General features: G+C 57.1%; 1 protein-coding gene across 5 annotated transcripts in view; it reads right to left on the minus strand.

Moving 5' to 3' along the window:
• Positions 1–5,735: 5,735 nt before the first annotated feature.
• The window catches only part of Cobl (cordon-bleu WH2 repeat protein), a 147,098-nt gene continuing 136,267 nt past the window's right edge, over positions 5,736–16,566 (minus strand). For all 5 annotated transcript variants that reach the window (XM_063234367.1, XM_063234365.1, XM_063234366.1 and 2 more), the window contains 3 exons: positions 14,721–14,840; positions 13,714–13,920; positions 5,736–6,893 (listed from right to left, as the gene is read on the minus strand). In XM_063234367.1, coding sequence (XP_063090437.1) covers positions 6,876–6,893; positions 13,714–13,920; positions 14,721–14,840 — 345 coding nt within the window. In that variant the 3' untranslated portion in view covers positions 5,736–6,875. The remainder of the gene's footprint in view (positions 6,894–13,713; positions 13,921–14,720; positions 14,841–16,566) is intronic.

Consider the following 16,566-nt stretch of genomic DNA (forward strand, 5'->3'; position numbering starts at 1 on the left):
ATGACACTAGTAAAAAGCATTCAGTAAACAGCGGGTCAAACCTTTGAGTTGCTGCTTCATCCAAGATGTGAGCTTGGCAAACGAGCACTGGAAGAAATATTCAGCGTTTTCAGTTATTATGAAAATGCAAGCTAGAAAGCAAAATGAGCTACGGCTGTGCAGGGATTAGGGTGGACAGTGTAGACACTGAACTGTGAGGGTGAGCTTCCTGGTCACTGTGCTCGACTTGGTGTCTGCCTGGGCTCCAGCCATCATTCCAGGTGCTACCGGTGAGCTCACGTTTTAATAGATGACTTGGATTGGAGGAGACTGTCCTCTTGGTGTGGGCCATGCGTCATCAGGAGAAGAACTGGCCAGAAAAAAAAAGAGGGGCCCATGTCTAGGTAAGAGGGATCCCACGGTGGACCATGCAGCGGTGGGAGACTGGGAAGTGGATGCCATCGTATATGGTGTTCTGAGAGCTGGCCATGGGGCAGAAAAGTGGACAGAACACAGCTACTCTTGGTTGTAAACAAGTAGCAGCATCTGGGTGACGGGTTGGCCAGGAGGGCGAGGGACACGGAAGATTCCGGAAAGCTGTGGGCTCTCGCACCTGGGATGGCGGTGTGGCAGGGGTGATGTGGGCTCTGCACAACTTGGTGCCCGTTCTGAGTACCTGTGGGTCTAGGGCAGCCGGCTCACTCCTGCTGCCCTGGGTGTTTGTGTGGGCAGCACTGGGGCTCGAACTTGGGATCCCTGCACTGAGCTGCATCCCCGTTCCATTATGTTTTTGCATTGAAACTAGCTCTTGCTACATTGCCCACGCTGGGCTCCAACTTGTGACCGTCCTGCGGCAGCATCCCAGAGAATGGGGATTACTGGCATGCACCACTGTGCCATTAGAAAAAGCTCTTTATCCTCCTATATTGCAGGAAGAGTGCTGAGCTTCCCCATGGTGTAGTCCACAGTTGTGTTAACTGTGTTGCTTTCCCAGGGACCACAGGGCACCTTGTGACCTCTGAGCTTATGATTCGTGTTCCTGTCCTCCATGGCCATCAGTGCTAGGGCCCTTCTTCGACCATGCCTGGGGTACCGTGGGGCACCCAGCGCTGTGGTGCCCAGCAACTGGAGCTCCCCTGGAGGCCCTCTGCCCCCACAGGTGTCACTTCCAGCACCCTGCTTTCCCCACAGTGACCCCTCTCCACCCCTGCACCCTAGATAGATGTGTATTCTGGGGTTTGTGCTGTTGCTCTGTCTCTTGCCTTCTTGTCTCTGGGTTAAAGCTCCCGATACCCACAGCCTAAGGAGGAGAGGTTATTGTGGCTCCAGGCACATCCCTGGTCTGGGCAGGAGGGGCCCTGAGGAGAAGGCAGCCATGAAGCAGAGGGCAAGGGAGGTCCTGGGACCAGGACGTGTGCTCCCATCAGTGCAGTCAGCCCTGACCTCGTGGGGGGTGGACCCACCCAGGGGTGCAGCTTCCGTGCTCTGGTCACTCTGGAGATGCTGATGATCCCCACAGCCTCTAAGGTGAGGTCCCCACCCATGGCCTGCAGAGCTCCGAGCATCACTGCCCCACCCTGGGGAGCATCCTGTCCCACTGTGTTTTGCCCTGTCTGTCCAGCATGATCAGCTGGTGTCACCTGTGGGGAGCTCTGTGGCTCATACATCTGGCTCTCAGTGCACAGGCCCTGCCTGGCCCGAGCCACCTCCTGTCTGCAGCTGAGTCTCAGAGAGCAAGGTCAGCCCCCACACACTGTGCCTGCTGGGCTTCGAGCAGGGTGCTGTCTCCTCCAGGTGCCCTTCAGAGGCCCCCAGGGTCCCTGCTGACGGATTTTACCCCAGCGGCCACAGAGCTGCTCATCGGAAGCTCGAGCATCCCTGGGTACTGGAAACCCAGACCGGAGAGCCGCACCCACTGCAGCACCTGTGCTAATCCTCAGTGTCTGCTGATTCTCTCTTCCTTTTTCTTTCCTTCCTTTCTTTTTTTTTCTTTTTCTCTTTCTTTCTTTCTTTCTTTCTTTCTTTCTTTCTTTCTTTCTTTCTTTCTTTCTTTCTTTCTTTCTTTCGTTCTTTCTTTCTTTCTCTTTCTTCCCTTCTTTCCTTTGTTCCTTCCTTTCCTCCTTATGTCCTTCCTTCCTCCCCACTTCTTTCCTTCCCTTCTGTTCTTTTTTCTTGATGTCCAGGCATTTCGGGCCCTTTGCAGGAATACAGGAGCTTGTGAAACCTCACTATAAATCACGCGTGCTTCTCTTTTATGGTTTCATTCAAACAAGCGTGCCTGCCTGTGGCAGGGTGCACTGGAAGACCCTCGGGTGTCCCCGCCACATGGTTATTTTGGAGGGACGTAGAAGGACGCTTATTGTCCCTTGGGTGACGGTGACCTGTGACCAAGACAGCAGGGTGGGAGGCAGGGGAGAGCTCGGTCTCCTCAGCCAGGCCAGCTTGGCAGCAGCTGTGTTTGCATCTCAAAGGTGACTCCTGGTCCTGTCCAGCGTGCCCCACTGCGTGCAGAGCCCCGAAACTGTGCTCATCCTCCCCTTGTCCTCACTCCGAGGAGGTGTGAAGTGGCTCCTGGTGCCAGCCCTGGCTCTGTCACAGGAGCCCTGGGACTTGCTTGGACCCGGCTGCCCCTGATGATAATGTGGCAGCCTGGACATTTCTTCCCATCCCTCTCCGAGCCAGCCACGTGAATCTGGGACTCAGGCAGAAGTAGCATCAAAGATGGGTCTGAAATGCACAACTCTGGGACCCCAGGCTTAGTGATCACTCACTGTCTTAGTGACTTTCCTCACATGGTAAAGGAGTGGGGGTTTATGTTGGGCCAGTATTGGTTCATGCTCAGCTGGCTTGAAGGCGGGGTCAACACAGCAGAGGGGCCTGGAGGAGGGAAGCTGCTCACCCCATGGCGGAGGGAAGCAGAGAGAGGGGAAGAGCAGGGACAAGAAGGCCCAATTTCCGGGTTATAGCCCAGTGACCTCCTTCTACAGCACGGTCAGCCCTGAACCTACCCATGACAAATCCCCGGAGGAGCACAGTACTGTGGGTTTCATCACCCCCACACACGGGAGGCTCTGGGACCTCCTGGGTGTGCACTGCGCCACCCACTGTAGGCTCCTTGCTATGCGAGGAAGTGACCACACCCACGGCGCAGGGACAGCCTGCCCAGCTTGCCCCCACATAGCCACCAATGGCCACCAGAGCTGGGATCAGGCGTCCTGCTGGCTGCTGACGTGGTCCTGGGGGGGCCCCAGATTGTGGCAGCAGCTGAGGTCCTGCAGGGAGGAGCAGAAGCCCTTGAGATGCCGCAGCTGAGCCCCACCTTCCTCAGCAATGCCCGGGACATGAGAGGGGACGTGGGACCCCTAAGGGACGGTGCCAGGGTACACAGTGGGGGGAGGTGCAGGGGCCTCCCAGCCTTCGGTGCAGCGACTGGGAAGCTGCAGGGTGAGCAGAACCACCCAAGTGACACCCAGGATTTGGGGGCAGATTTATTTGTATGGATGGGCACTGATTAGGATCGTTCCCTGAATATCAGGCTATGGGCTCTGGTGGTCTGGGGTTTATATGAAATAAGCAAGCAGGAAGTGTAGTGGCGGAATGACTTGTCAACTGGGGATCGGTTTCTACAGTGTGTATCACAGTGACAGCTGTTTCTAAGGGACAGGAGCAACTGGAACCAGAACAGGAACTGTTGCCTGGGCAGCCAACAAGCTGAGTACCTTGATGGGGGGCATCTTCTGCTACAAAGCGGATGGCATTTGGGTGACATTTCCTTCTTAGCACATCATGGAAAATGTTTGTCCTCCATCCTGAGCACAGGATCTCTTCGTGGGTGCAGTGGAGCAGGCATCACGCTGGCACCTGACACCCCAATGTCGAGGTGCTCTGAGGAGAGGGACGGCATGAGTCCACACAGCCAAGCCCAGGTTTTGAAGGGACCAGAACTGCGGGGTGTCTCCTCTGCCTGCACTGCAGGGAGCCCCATGCCCTGAGCTTGCAGGCGGGGAACCCCTGTTGCTGTGGTGCACAGGAGGGACGGGTGATGGGAGACCGCATCCAGGGAGAGGCAGCCACTGCCCAGCTCGCCCCAGCATCACCCACGGCAGCCACCGAGAGCCCGACCCAGCTGTCCCCAGCACCTGTGTCCCACCTAGTACGCCCCCAGAACCCGACCCTAGTGGTGAGCCCCGAGGCTTCACCTCCATCTCCTGCCCAGTCCCACCTCGGCCGACTCCTGGGCGTCACCACCAACCCTCCCTGCCTGGCTGAGACCTGGAAATGTTCAGGCCTCTCATGGCCACTAGGTCCCTGCTGCTTGGGGTCCTTCCCCAGATATGGAGCCTCCTTGGATGGCAGCACCATTCTGCCTAGCGTGGGCAGCTGCGGGGAGCTGCGACTGAGCTCAACTTGAGTTTGGAATTTCCTGCCTGTCTTGGTGCTACTCACTCCATTCCACACAGGCTTGTCATTGACCTATGGCCCTGGGCCTGAAGCTCCCCACAAATACCACACAGCCTGTGGCACTCCTTGTCACTAAGTGTAATAGGTTCTAGTGAGAAGTGACCTCAGTAAGGGGAAGTGACCCTTCCTACAGGGCAGTGGGTGGTTATGGAGGTCACTGGGCTTTGCAGGGTGAATAGGAGTCCTATGCAAGACATGGAAAGGTGAATCCACAGAGTGTATTTGGGGAAATACAAGAACCCTTCACTTTTGGAGGGGGAATGAGGAACATGAAGCTAAGCAGAGCAGCAGCAGTTTTTCAGGGCTGCAGCTCAATGAGGCAGGGCCCCACCACAGCCAGGCTTGCACCTATTTGCCATGCACCTTGATCAGGGTTTCTGCCTTCCTGGGGTGGGTTTTTCCACTATGGTCAGCTCCTCTCCAGTCTGAAGCCATGGGAACAATCCCTGGGAAGCAGAGCATGGTGTGCACACCTGTCATCCTAGCACTCCAGGAGACTGAAGCAGGAGGATCTCAAGGTTGAGCCCATCCTGGGGAACCTAGCAAGGCTCTGTCTCAGAAGTTTAAAAAGGTCTGGGGATGTCACTCAGTGCAAAGGCTCTGGGTTCAATCTCATGAATGAACAAATGAACGAAAGAATGAATAATAATAAACCCAAGGAGGCTGTATGTGCGGGAGGGGCTGGGACAGAAGCTGCTGCTCCCCGGTGACTTGAGCCCAGGCTCAGGGACTGGAGGGTGAGACCTACATGGCCACCACCAGAGCCCAGAGCCTTTTACAGACCTTGGCTCCGGCTCCGGGAGACCCCGGTCCACAGGGAGGTCTGGGGAGCACGCAGCCATGGCATGGCTGCCTTTTCTGCGTGATGTCTCATGCTCGGTAACACGGTTCTCAATTTTTTTTGTTTTTTTTCAGCGCTGGGGACTAAACCCAGGGTCTTCACTGTGCACAACACCCCCAGCCCCTTCCATTTTTATTTTTAGACAGGCCTTTTTTTTCCTTTTTAAAAAATTTTTTTGGAGATATGGTCTTGCTATGCAGTTCAAGCTGGCCTTGAGCTCACTGTGGTCTCAAACCCACAACAATCCTCCTGCCTCAGTCTCCAGAGTGCTGGGATTACAGGCATGCGCTACCATGCCTGGCTGAGAGAGGGTTTTGCTAGATCGCCTAGGCTAAAACCAGACTTGCAGTTACCCTGCCTTAGCCTCCAGAGTGCTTGCTGCCTGACTGCATGACCTCCCTCCGTGTTACAGGGGACGTACGCACACTATGCTGTAGGAAACCAACACAACGGCCAGGAGTCTGTCTTCATTTACTTGTGGCACTAAAAGAATCGATAGACAGCTGTGACTAAGAGCGATTGGTGGCAGCTTCTCCCTGCCCAGGACGTCCAGCAGCGAAGATCTGGGGTGCCAGGTCCCTGTCTGGCCGATCTCCAGGCCGGAAACCACGGCTGAGTCTTTAAGTGACTTCATGGTGTTTGCCTTTTGCTCTAGGGTAAGATTTTATGTCGAAAGGTCCTTTAGATCCCTGCATTGCTTGGTTTTGCTGCAGGGAACGAGCGTTCTGGAGACATGGGTGGGTCAGCCTGGCTGTGGTCCTGGGGCCGGGCACTGTGCTCAGAGAGTGCACTGGATGGTGCTGGAGTGGCTGCTGGACCGGGCAGCAGTGTCCCAACAGTGGCTACAAAGCACACATTGGCCTCACAGTCAGGCGGTGCCCAGGAGGCTCTGGGAGGGTGCCGGGGCTCCATACACGGGTTCCGGCTGGTGACCCGCTGTACTCACAGCCCGCGGGGGGCCCAGTCCACGTGGGGTCTGGCCAGCTCTCAGCGTCCTCGTCACCCCGAACACCCTGTCCCCCAGGCTCTTATGCTTGGTTGGACGGATCGCACGGTCTGAGGACGTCTGGGAGGGATTGGCCTCCAGCCCTGGAGGAGAAAGAACCGGGTAGTTTAATAAGCCAGCGAGGATCATGGAGCAGAGGGGAGAAGTTGCCCCTCTTCTTGCGCCCAAAGCGCAGGCAGCAGGAGCTGTGACAGGGGTTCTCTCTGTTGATTTGTGTGGGTTTTGCCCCTGGAATTACAATGTTAAACAAGGAGCTGCTTTTCGCCATCTCTGTGTGGTCAGGTCAGGGGGCCTGGTCAGCTGGAGACCAGGGTCCTTGCACGGTGCCCAGTCCTGACTGGGACCAGGGTTGGCTCCCACAGTGTCACCTGCCCCCTGCCAGTACACACTGTTCATTGGCAATGTTGCGTATTTATTTCCTTGGCACGCGGTGGCTGGGGAAGGCCACACTCCTCGCCGCGGGGCCCGATGCACAGCTTCGGCCTGCAGACGAGTCCCCCCCATCTTGTTCCTCGCCACGTGGGGTCCTGGGGTGGAAGGCAGGGGGTCTTCAGGGTGGGCTTCTGCCACATCTGGCCTCGGGGTGGTTCACACAAGCAAGGGCACCTACAACCGAGACAGACACAGTTACTCAGGGTGGGGGGGGTGTGCCCACCCTGTGGTACAGCGGATGCTAGGGAAGACTCCCATGTGCCTGCCCCAGAGTAGGAGGAAGGTGTGGGTGTGGACACAGGACCCCATAGCCCTCCTGGCCGCCTGCCATCCCATCCCTTTAGCCTCATGTCTGTGAAGGTGAGGGGCTCTGGGGTGCTGGGCTGATCGGTGGAGTCATCACTGGTGGGGCAGGGCTCAGGATGCTGTAGGAGCCGGGGCCTGGCTGGAGGTCACTGGACTGTGACTGGGAAGGTGTGTCCTCTCTGCTCCTGGCCACCGTGGGGTGGCCAGCTTCCCTCTGCAGGCTCTTCCACCCCGGGCATTTCTGTCTTACACTCAGGCAGCTACGAACCAAACCCTCTGACACCTTGAGAAGGCAGGAACATCATTCAGCATCCAGATGTGACTGCCACTGTGGACCCAGCTGGTGACCCTTCCCACACTGACGGGACCCCTTGCAGAAAGCCTTATGTGGCTCTTCTGAAACCAGCACAGAAATTCACCACAGAATGCATGGAGGTCAAGGAGCACGGAAATCGTCTGTCCACACTGTTTGCCAATGGACTCCTGGCTTCCGAAAGCCTGAAGGTCGGTATCTAGTTGGGGAGAGAGGGCCGCCCTTACGCAGGCTGGAGGGGCAGAGGGAGGGACATGGACAGTGGGACAGGTGGAGGGCGAGGTGGCTGTAGAGGTAAGATACGTGGCAGGTAGGCAGGATTTAAAAGTCACAGCCAGCAGCGGGGATCCATGCCAGCCATCCTCACCCTAAGTGAGGTTGAGGCAAGAGGATCTCAGGTTCCAATTCAGCCTGGCCAAGTCAGTAAGACCCTGTCTCAAAAGAAAAGATAAGGGAGGGCTGGGGATGTAGCTCAGTGGTACAGCACCCCTCGGTTTGATCTCTAGCACCTCAAAAAGAAAGCCCTACAGTTACTGCTTTAACCAGATGAAAAGTACACATGAAATATAATCAGATGCCTGCTGCATGTGAACACGAGTTCAAATCCTCCTCCTCCTCCTCCTTTGCTCATAACCCTGATCAAGCTTGTGGAAGTTCCTTCCTGCCTTACAGACCACTCTTCTTTTAAAATCAGAAGGGGACGCAGGGTATCGCCGGATGCCTTTACTGTGGCTGCTGAGAAGATGGTGTGAGGTTTTATTCTTTAGTTTCTTCATCGTGAGGAGCACCTCCATTTAGAGGCTACTGTGACCCTTTAATTCAGTTTTCTTTCCTGTAGTATCTTTGTCTGATTTTGGAGCCAGGGATGTTGGTTTCAAAGTAATGTGTGTGTGTGTGGGGGGAGGTCTCGGTACTCATCAAGTTTTAGAATGAATGTTGGTTCCATGTTTGTGGAACTCACTGAGGAAGTTACCTGGGCCTAGAAGGGAGTGGGAGGTGGGGAGAGGAGAAGAAAGAAGAAGAGAAGAGAGGAGGGCGAGAGACTGGGGATCTGCCAGGGCTTTCACAGTGAGCCATGCCCTCAGCCCTTTGATTGGGACAGGGTCTTGCTCATTTGCTGAGTTTCCAGGCTGGGATCCTCCTGCCTCAGCTTCCCACAGTGCTGGGGTCACAAGTGGATACCACTACTTCCAGCTGTGCGTTTCTTCTTGAGCGGGTTTTGCAGTTTGTGGTTTTCGGTCTGCGTGCGCTTTGTGGTCTGAGGTAACTTGTCCGTGGGACCTGCGGTCAGGTTCATTTGCCTCTTCCGCGTGCAGCTGTAGGTCTGCTTCCCCCATCCTATTGCTTAAGTTTTTAAAATCCAGAAGTCATTTCCAAGCATGGAAGTTCCACGCATCCCGTACCTGTTCCTTCTCCCCTTGGAGACGAACTCTTCCTGAGTTTCCGCTGCAGCTTCCACATTCTGCTTTTTGGATATGAGCGCAACAGCACAAGAATCCTGAAAAGGGTCTGAATTGCAGAGAAACGGATGGCGATTTTGCTCTGCCTTCTCAATTTGCAGTTGCAGCTCTTCAGGATTAAATGAAAGTTTATGTTTCCAAGTGAAAAGCATAAAATAAAGTAACGGGTTCACTGGCAAAGCTGCCCACGCGCGCCCTTTTATTTATTTAGTATCTGGAGACTCCCCCGGAGCGGCCGGGTGCGGTCATTCCTCCTTCCTCAACGCCTGGCTGTCTTCTCCCGTCTCTCTGCTATACTTGGCCCCAGGAGTATGGATTTTGTGGCTTTTGTTATAAGGAGAAGCTTGTTGGTTTAACTGATTGTGCTTTACCGTCCTCCTCTCTTTTATTTCCCCGTGCTCTGTGCTGACCTGTAGGAGTTCTGAGTCTCTGCTTCCTCTGGGTCTCTAAGTTTGCTCCTCACTGTCAGTCCCTGGGGGTGGGAGGGGCTCTGTCTTTCCTGGGAGCCACACAGCGTCACAAAGTCCCCACCATGAACGGGTTTTATGTCCTGCTTCCCTCCCCTCCCAAGCCCTTCCACTTCCCCCAATTCCGTTCACCCATGGGTTATTCAGCATGGGTCGTTTCTGTGTGTGGCTTTTCCTGAAGTCAGCATGCTGCGCGTTTCCAGTCACACCATGTCCTAACCGCAGGACACCTGTGTTCCCTGCTACTGTAGACACAGGTCCAGAGCTGTTCAACCTCCTCAGCGGCCTGACCAGCCTCAGCCCTGAGACCCTCTAAAGCGGTTCCAATCCAGATCCAGCCCCTCTGGCCTCGGGGCACCCTGACCCCTTTCCTGCCTGAGTTTTCAGCTGGATGCCAGACATCTCCATTGTCCCTGGTATGGTTTAATAGCTCCATGTGGCTGCTGCATAGGAGCCTGTTCCCTGTCTTCTGTTGCAGAGAATCTAAGGCAGTGAAGAGCTGAACCAGCGCACTGCAAAGAACCTTGTCTCACCCTCTTTGTCCATCCTGTCCGTCCACTGCACCCTCTTCTACCGCCCAAGTGGAATTCCATCTTCTATGAACTTGGGGTGCATTGTAGACCCAAGTGCAGACTTTTGACCTCAAACCCTGTTTGACTGTGAAGCCCTTGCCTGAAGCAAGGGGCTCACTGAGGGTAGCCCTAGGGGACAGGTGACAGGGAAGCAGGGCAGCAACCACTGGTTTGGGCCGGACCAAGGGTCAGCCTCTCCCCCCTGGGGCTGGGCTGGATCCGACCACAAGGTGCCCACTGCCCTGCCAGTAGTACGCTGGTGGGACCTGGATAGGAAAGGTTCTCAGTGAGGGCAGCAAATTCTTTGAAGGGGGAAGTAGGATTCCCAAAACTTGCTTACAAGAAAAAGAAACTGGGGGCTGGGGATTTAGCTCAGTGGCAAAAGCGCCTGCCTTGCAAGAAGGCAGTCGTGAGTTCGAGCCCTGGTACCGATAAAAAAAAAGGAAAAAGACAAAAAAGAAAAGGAAAAAAAAAAAAAAAGAAAAGAAAAAGAAACTGCAAAGCAGGGTGGGAAACATCTGGCCCAGCAAGAATCCTCTTCAACCCAGCTGCTTCCCTTCTGGTGTCTTCCCGAAAGAGTTACAGACGCTGTGTTACGGGATCAAACACACTATGCTCAGAGCCTCACAACTCACAAGGGAGTACTACTGTGCCACCACGCAGGATAAGCTGGAGTCCTGTAGAGGACGGACGCCCTTCGACACCGTGGTGCTAAGGGAAACAAGTAAGACACGGGAGCTGCAGTGTCCCCTGGCTTCCCTGATATGAGAAATGCAAACTATTCATGAAAGGCTGCATGAAAGATAACAGCAAGGTGGGAGCCAGTTCTGCAGATGGGATGGCGTGAGGGATGGCGGGGGAGGGGAGGCCAGAGGAACGAGGGTATGTGACACTCACGCACCGACTCCCACCGCGTGCTGCAAACCTGCACGTTAAAGAGAAAAGCTAAACACCGACTCTCAGGGGTTCTGTCCTCCCTGGGCTCACAGAAGCGGCACACGCAGCTCCCAGAGGTGAGCACGGCCTGGGGATGGGTCTCCCTGTCCAACAGAAGGTGGAGAAGGGTGTCCTGTGCGGGGGAGGCCGTGCTCTGCACCGGATTATGGAGGTAAAATGTCTACAGGGACCAGAATGGCTGATGCACGTAGGAGAGTGGGTGACAGAAGGAGCAGATGCAAGCAGTCAGCCTGGCCTGGCCGTTCTGAGTGCCACAGCTGCCTCTGCGGGGGCTGGGACCCTGCTGCTGCCCTGGCTGCGACCCTGGCCAGCACCGCCAGGCAGGCAGCTTGAGGACCTGCTGCTGGGGGCAGCCCCCAGGACTAGGCCACAGGCTTCCTGGAGACCTCTGGCTCCGGCTCCTAAAGGGGCCTCTTTGTATTTTGCTTGGAGAGAAAGAAAAGCGGAAGGCGCCCAGTGCCGCCGTTAAGACGCCAGCAGAGGAGCTGGCGAGATCTCGGAGGTTTTTTCTTGCTTCCTGGCCCAGGGAGAAATGAGTGTGGTGACGGGGAAAGGGGCCGGGCGAGGAGAGACAGCTGCTGGGCAGTGCGAGCCCCAGTAGCCCCTCAGGCCCCTGGGGGACTTCACATGTGGCCGGGCCCACAGCTCTCAGCCCTGGGGACACACAGGACTCATTTTCAGAGGAAGCAGGAATCCGGAGCAGTTTGTAAGGATCAGGGAACAGATGATCTAAGAGCAGTGGGGCAGCCAGAGGCCCTGGGACACACAGGGAGTTCCTGCACCCTCTGTCTCTCCCGTGAGGCGTTCTCAGTGCCTGGACTGTGCCAGGACTCCTGCAAGAGCCACCTGCTGGGTGGGCAAGAAAGGAGTGGCGGGCAGGCAGCGTGCGTCACACCGGTCCTCGGAGAACTCGGAGCTCTAGTTTGCAGCCCGGGTGAAGGAAGGAACGGCATGGCATCTCACGGGACTGGGCCAGCCCACAGACCCCAGGAGGCTTCCGGAGGACTTGGGGTTCACTAGGATGTGGGGGACCGGGATGTGGCAGAGCAGTGTGGGAGGCACATCTGTGGGGCCCTGCAGTGGCACTGCATTTGGTGGCCCTGAGACCAGCTAGCTGGTTCTGTGGGCAGACAAGAGAAGTGGGTCTGGAGAGCTGCTACCGGAAAAAGGATCCTGCACAAAAGTCAGCCACGAGCCGCCCACTCTGGGAGGCTGGGGCAGGAGGATCAGAAGTTTCAGTCCAGTCTGCATGACTCAGCAACTTAGGGAGACTGAGTCTCTAAATAAATAAATAAACAAATAAAAGAGCCAGGGTGGTAGGACTACAACCGATCAATTAATTTAAGACTGAAGAAAGTCAGCAGAGAATGACTGCCCCTACCGCTGGACACCACCCCCAGCCAAAGCCAAGGCTGCACAGGGCAACTGGTGTGATGTGGCCGGACACCCAGGTGTCTGTCACTGCGGCCTCTCCTGGAGTTCCATGTTCCCGAGGCCCGGGGAGGGGGCAGGTTCGCTGGAGGCCTCTTGCCTGCCTCAGGCTGTCCTCCTTCCTCAGAGCCCAGAGTCAAGGCCAGTGCCATCACCTATCTGCACACGAGCGCTGCTGCACAGGAAATTGGCAGCTGTGGGTGGGGGCTTGGCTAGAACTGACAGGATGCCCGGCATGGGCTGGCAGCACCCTACAGAGGTGCCCGGCGGGGCATTGGGACATCTGTCCTCACCATGGTGCCCGCCCTGCTCCTTGGAGGCTGAGACAGAGCATGCGGGGAGGTTTCCATGTTTTTCTTTTTTATTTTAAGGTGTTGCTGAGACGCTGAGTTGTGAAGACTAGGCTGGAACTTGCAGTTCTCCTTCCTCAGCCTCCCAGCATGCCGGGTTGATGGGTGGGAACCACCTGGCCCAGCGCACGGTCTGAATTTTAGGACCCTTTCCCGCCATTCTGTTCAGTTTCTTCCTTCTGCATCTACGCAGAACTCCACAGGAAAGGGAGACCCTGAAGGCGCCGGGACCCCGGCTGAGGCTCAGTTGTGCTTTTCTGGGGATAGAGCCAGGCTTGTGTCACCCCTGCCTGGGGTGGTACCCCGGGGTGGGGGACCACTGTCCCTGGTCTGGCTCTGGTTCTGCATCGGCTGTCTTGGTGCCTGCCCACAGCTGGAACAAGCTGGGTGAGTGATGTCCCCAGGTCTCCCCGAGGGCCCTGAGGGTCCCTGCTCCTGCCCCGTTGTGGGGCCTCTGAGTCCACACAGCCCTGAGTGACACCCTGCCCAGCCTGTGCCTGCACCTTGTCCTCCTCTGCCGCCTCAGGCTTGGGGCAGCATCTCTCCTGCCCATGTCCCCCATGTCCTCTCTATGGAGCATGTGGTCTGGACCCAGTGACCAGCACCTCCCTGCTTAGTGCAGTCCCTGGTGACCCCCACCGAAGGACCTGGCCTGAGCTGTAGCCCTGTGGTGCACAGACAGGAAAGGGGGGATGCGCGGGTGCCAACCGTTCCTGGGAGCAGATGCTTGGGAGGTGGCTGGAGTCCCAGGAAGGGGGCACTGGGCTCCCTGTCAGGATGCCCCCCACCCAGTGATGGTGGGGATGGAGGCAGAGTTGTGGCATCACCTAGCAGCTGAGCAGGGATCAGGCCTGAGCCCCACACACCTCATGCCTGGCTGAGGGATGCCTGCTCCACAGAGACAGTGTGATGTGCATGGATGGAGGGGACAGCGAGAGGACGCGTGTGCCCGCCCAGGGACCTTGGAGGGGGGGACAGCAGAGCGCTGTTTTGTGGAAAGAAACAAGATGAGAAGGAGGAAGGTGGGGGATGGAAGATGGAGGCTGCTGGCTGCAGGCTGAGGGCCTTGTGGATGATGGAGCCCCAGGTCCCCATTGCCTGCTTCGGCTCAGGCACGATGTCCCTGTTGCTCACTCACCTTCTTTAGCCTGGCAGCACCGGACCCCGAGCGAATGGCATCCAACAGGGCCTGGCGTGCGTCCACTGTTTCACTGAGGGGCCCTGCGCCAAGTCCTGGTGCCACTGGAGGTGCAGGGGGAGCACAGGGGCCCGGTGGGGGCTGTGGCACTTGGGGAGGCGCTGTATTTCGGCAGCCCTGGAGCTCTGCAGAGGCTGAAGATGACACCTGCCAATGAGACACTCCAGTGACCAGGCGGTGGGGGCTCAGGGCCATAGCATTGCCTCAAAATCCATCTGCTGGGAAGGGTCCCAGGGAGTGAGCAGGTCAGGATGAGGGGACCCTCAGCAAGATCAGTGCCCCTGAGTCTTTCAGGTCCTCTGAGAGAGGACAGGGAAGGCGCCACCTGGACCCAAGCCTTCTGGCCCAGCCTCAGGCTTCCGGCCTCCAGACTGCGAGGGTTTGAGCCTCCATTATAAGCCATGCGTCTGCAGTGCTGTCACAGCTGCTGGGTGGACTGGGTGGCAACAGTGTCTCCAGAGGTAGTTCCTGCAGCACCACCCCACTGGGCATCTTGCCCTGGCCTCCTGCAGCTCCTCCACTGGGGTGCAGGATGTCCTGTCTCTGGGCCACTGCTTCACGAGTCACAGGGCCATGCCATGTTGGGACTCAAGAGTTAACCCCCACCCCCAACCTACTCCCTATCCAGAGTTGTCTGGCTGGGTTTTGGAGACAGTAGATAACCAGCACTGTAGAGTGAGGTGCCAGTCTCCTTGTCTCCCCACGCAGGAAAGCTCAAGAGGACACCATGCTGGCTGAACACCATGTTGCCCTGAGTCCTATGACAATGCCCCAGGGCCGCCTGTCCCCTAGGGCCACCTGTGCCCCTGGGCCGCTGTGCTGGCAGGTGTGGTGCCTGCTCTGGCAGCCTTTGCCATCCTCCCACAGTGACAGAAGCGCCCACAGCACCTGCCCAGCTGCAGGGAGAGGTGGGCAGCCCCTGACCCTGTGCCCCGGGGGCCCCTTACCTTGCGCAGGCTGCGGGTTCCACTGTGTCCCCGGATGGCCGCCATCAGGGCTGAGCGCTCGCTGTCAGCCTCTGTGTAGGACAGCGTCCGGGGCCCTCGCTCCGTGCTGGGCTCTGCTGTCTGAAAGGCAACGGGAGGTTCAGTTCACCACCAAGAGCTCCCTCCCAGGCCCAGCTCGCTCACCCCAGGCCCTGCACTTCACTGTCAGTGCAGCCGCTGGGCCCTGCTTACAACGTGGGGTCTGAGCAGATTTCAACCAGACGGAAGCTGCATCAGGGCTCAGGGAGGATCCAGGCAGTGTGCGAGGCTGGGAGCACAAATGTTTGCTTTCTTCTCTTCTTCCTTGTCTCTTTCCTCCTCCTCTACTTCATCTTCTTTTTCTTTTCCTTCCTTCCTTCTCTTTTGCTCCCTTTTTACCCCCCGGAAGTGCTGGGATGGCATCCAGCACCTTTGCACTGAGTTGCGTCCTCAGTTCTTTTTAAATTTGTTTTTATTTTGAGACAAGGTCACTGGGTTCCCCAGATTGGGCTCAAAGTTTTGATCTTCCTGCCTTGACCTCCTGGAGTGCTGGAATAACAGGTGTGGACCTGCACACCCAGGAAAGCTCCATGGGCTCCCTGGGTCTAAGTGGGCCAGGAGCCAAGGAGCGGTGAACAGCATCAGGCACCTCTATTCAGGGTCAGTGCACCCTGCAACAGTCCCAGTGCCCCATACTGTGCGCGCTGTGGTCCTGTAGGCCCAGGTGAACATCCTGCGTCCCCATGGTGACTGGTGACTTTGGGCCAGGCCACTGGGCCATACCGTGCCTCAGTTTCCACACCCTGGTGACACTGGTTATCAGTGAGCATTCTGCAGTGTTAAACACATGGACAGGGCTTGTCCCCCTCACTGAGAATCACAGGGACCTTTGCAGAGTCACGAGCCGCAGGACTGGGTTCCCATCAGGGGCCACATGAGGACTGAGTCCCCTGAGACTGGAGCGGGGCTGAGCAATTCCTGTCACCTGGGGACCCTGTCATTCTCCCGAAACCCCATGGCCAGGTGGTCCCCACAGTCGGGTGACCCTGGGGTAAACAGATCCTGGCTGTGGGGAGCAGAGGTTCTACACAGACAGAGCCCTCAGCGCAAGGCTCTTGGAAGCCTCTGGGTGGACAGGTTTGTGTCCAGCATGCTGTGCTCACTCCGGGGTGCAGGACGGACTCCTGGTCACCATGGAAACTCCATCTCCTGACCTCCACCTTCTAGGGTGGGTGCAGGCTCACTTGTTCTGCACCGGGAGGAGCAGGCGGGAATGTGACCCCGTCCTGCAGCCTTCCATAGCCCCGTGGGGAGCCTGGCCCCTTCCCCTTGACACTTCTGGTGTGCAGTGTGCTGCCCTTTATCTCAAGGTCTCCGAGGCCCAGTGCTGAAAGCTTGGCCCTTGGCTTGGTGTCATGGGGTGCCATGTCTTCTGGAGGTCAGAAGTCATGGCAGGGATCTTGAAGGACAGTGAGGATCTGGTTGCCCCTCTTTTTGCTGCCTGGCCATGGCATGGAGGGTGGCTTGGCCATGAGCCTCATCCTCAGCCCGGGGAACGGCTTGAAACCAACCTATGCACGTGCCCGAGGAACCCTCTCTCCTCCTCAGCCAGCTCGGGCATTGGTCACAGCACAGAAAGCAGAGGCCACAGGTCCACATGCACCACATGGCCTTCTCAGCCCCTGCCCGCAGGGATGCTGATTCTTCAACGGGCCATTTACTTCTCTCCCACGGGCAGCTGAAGCTCACCCGCCTTGCGCCTGGTGGAAGGCGCAGGATAGAAGCTGGGCACACAGGATGCCTGGCAAGGACCCCAGCCCTGTGCTCC

The sequence above is a fragment of the Cavia porcellus genome, unplaced genomic scaffold (genome assembly GCF_034190915.1).
Source record: "Cavia porcellus strain 051 isolate PalLab524CR breed Dunkin Hartley unplaced genomic scaffold, mCavPor4.1 scaffold_23, whole genome shotgun sequence".
NCBI lineage: Eukaryota > Metazoa > Chordata > Mammalia > Rodentia > Caviidae > Cavia > Cavia porcellus.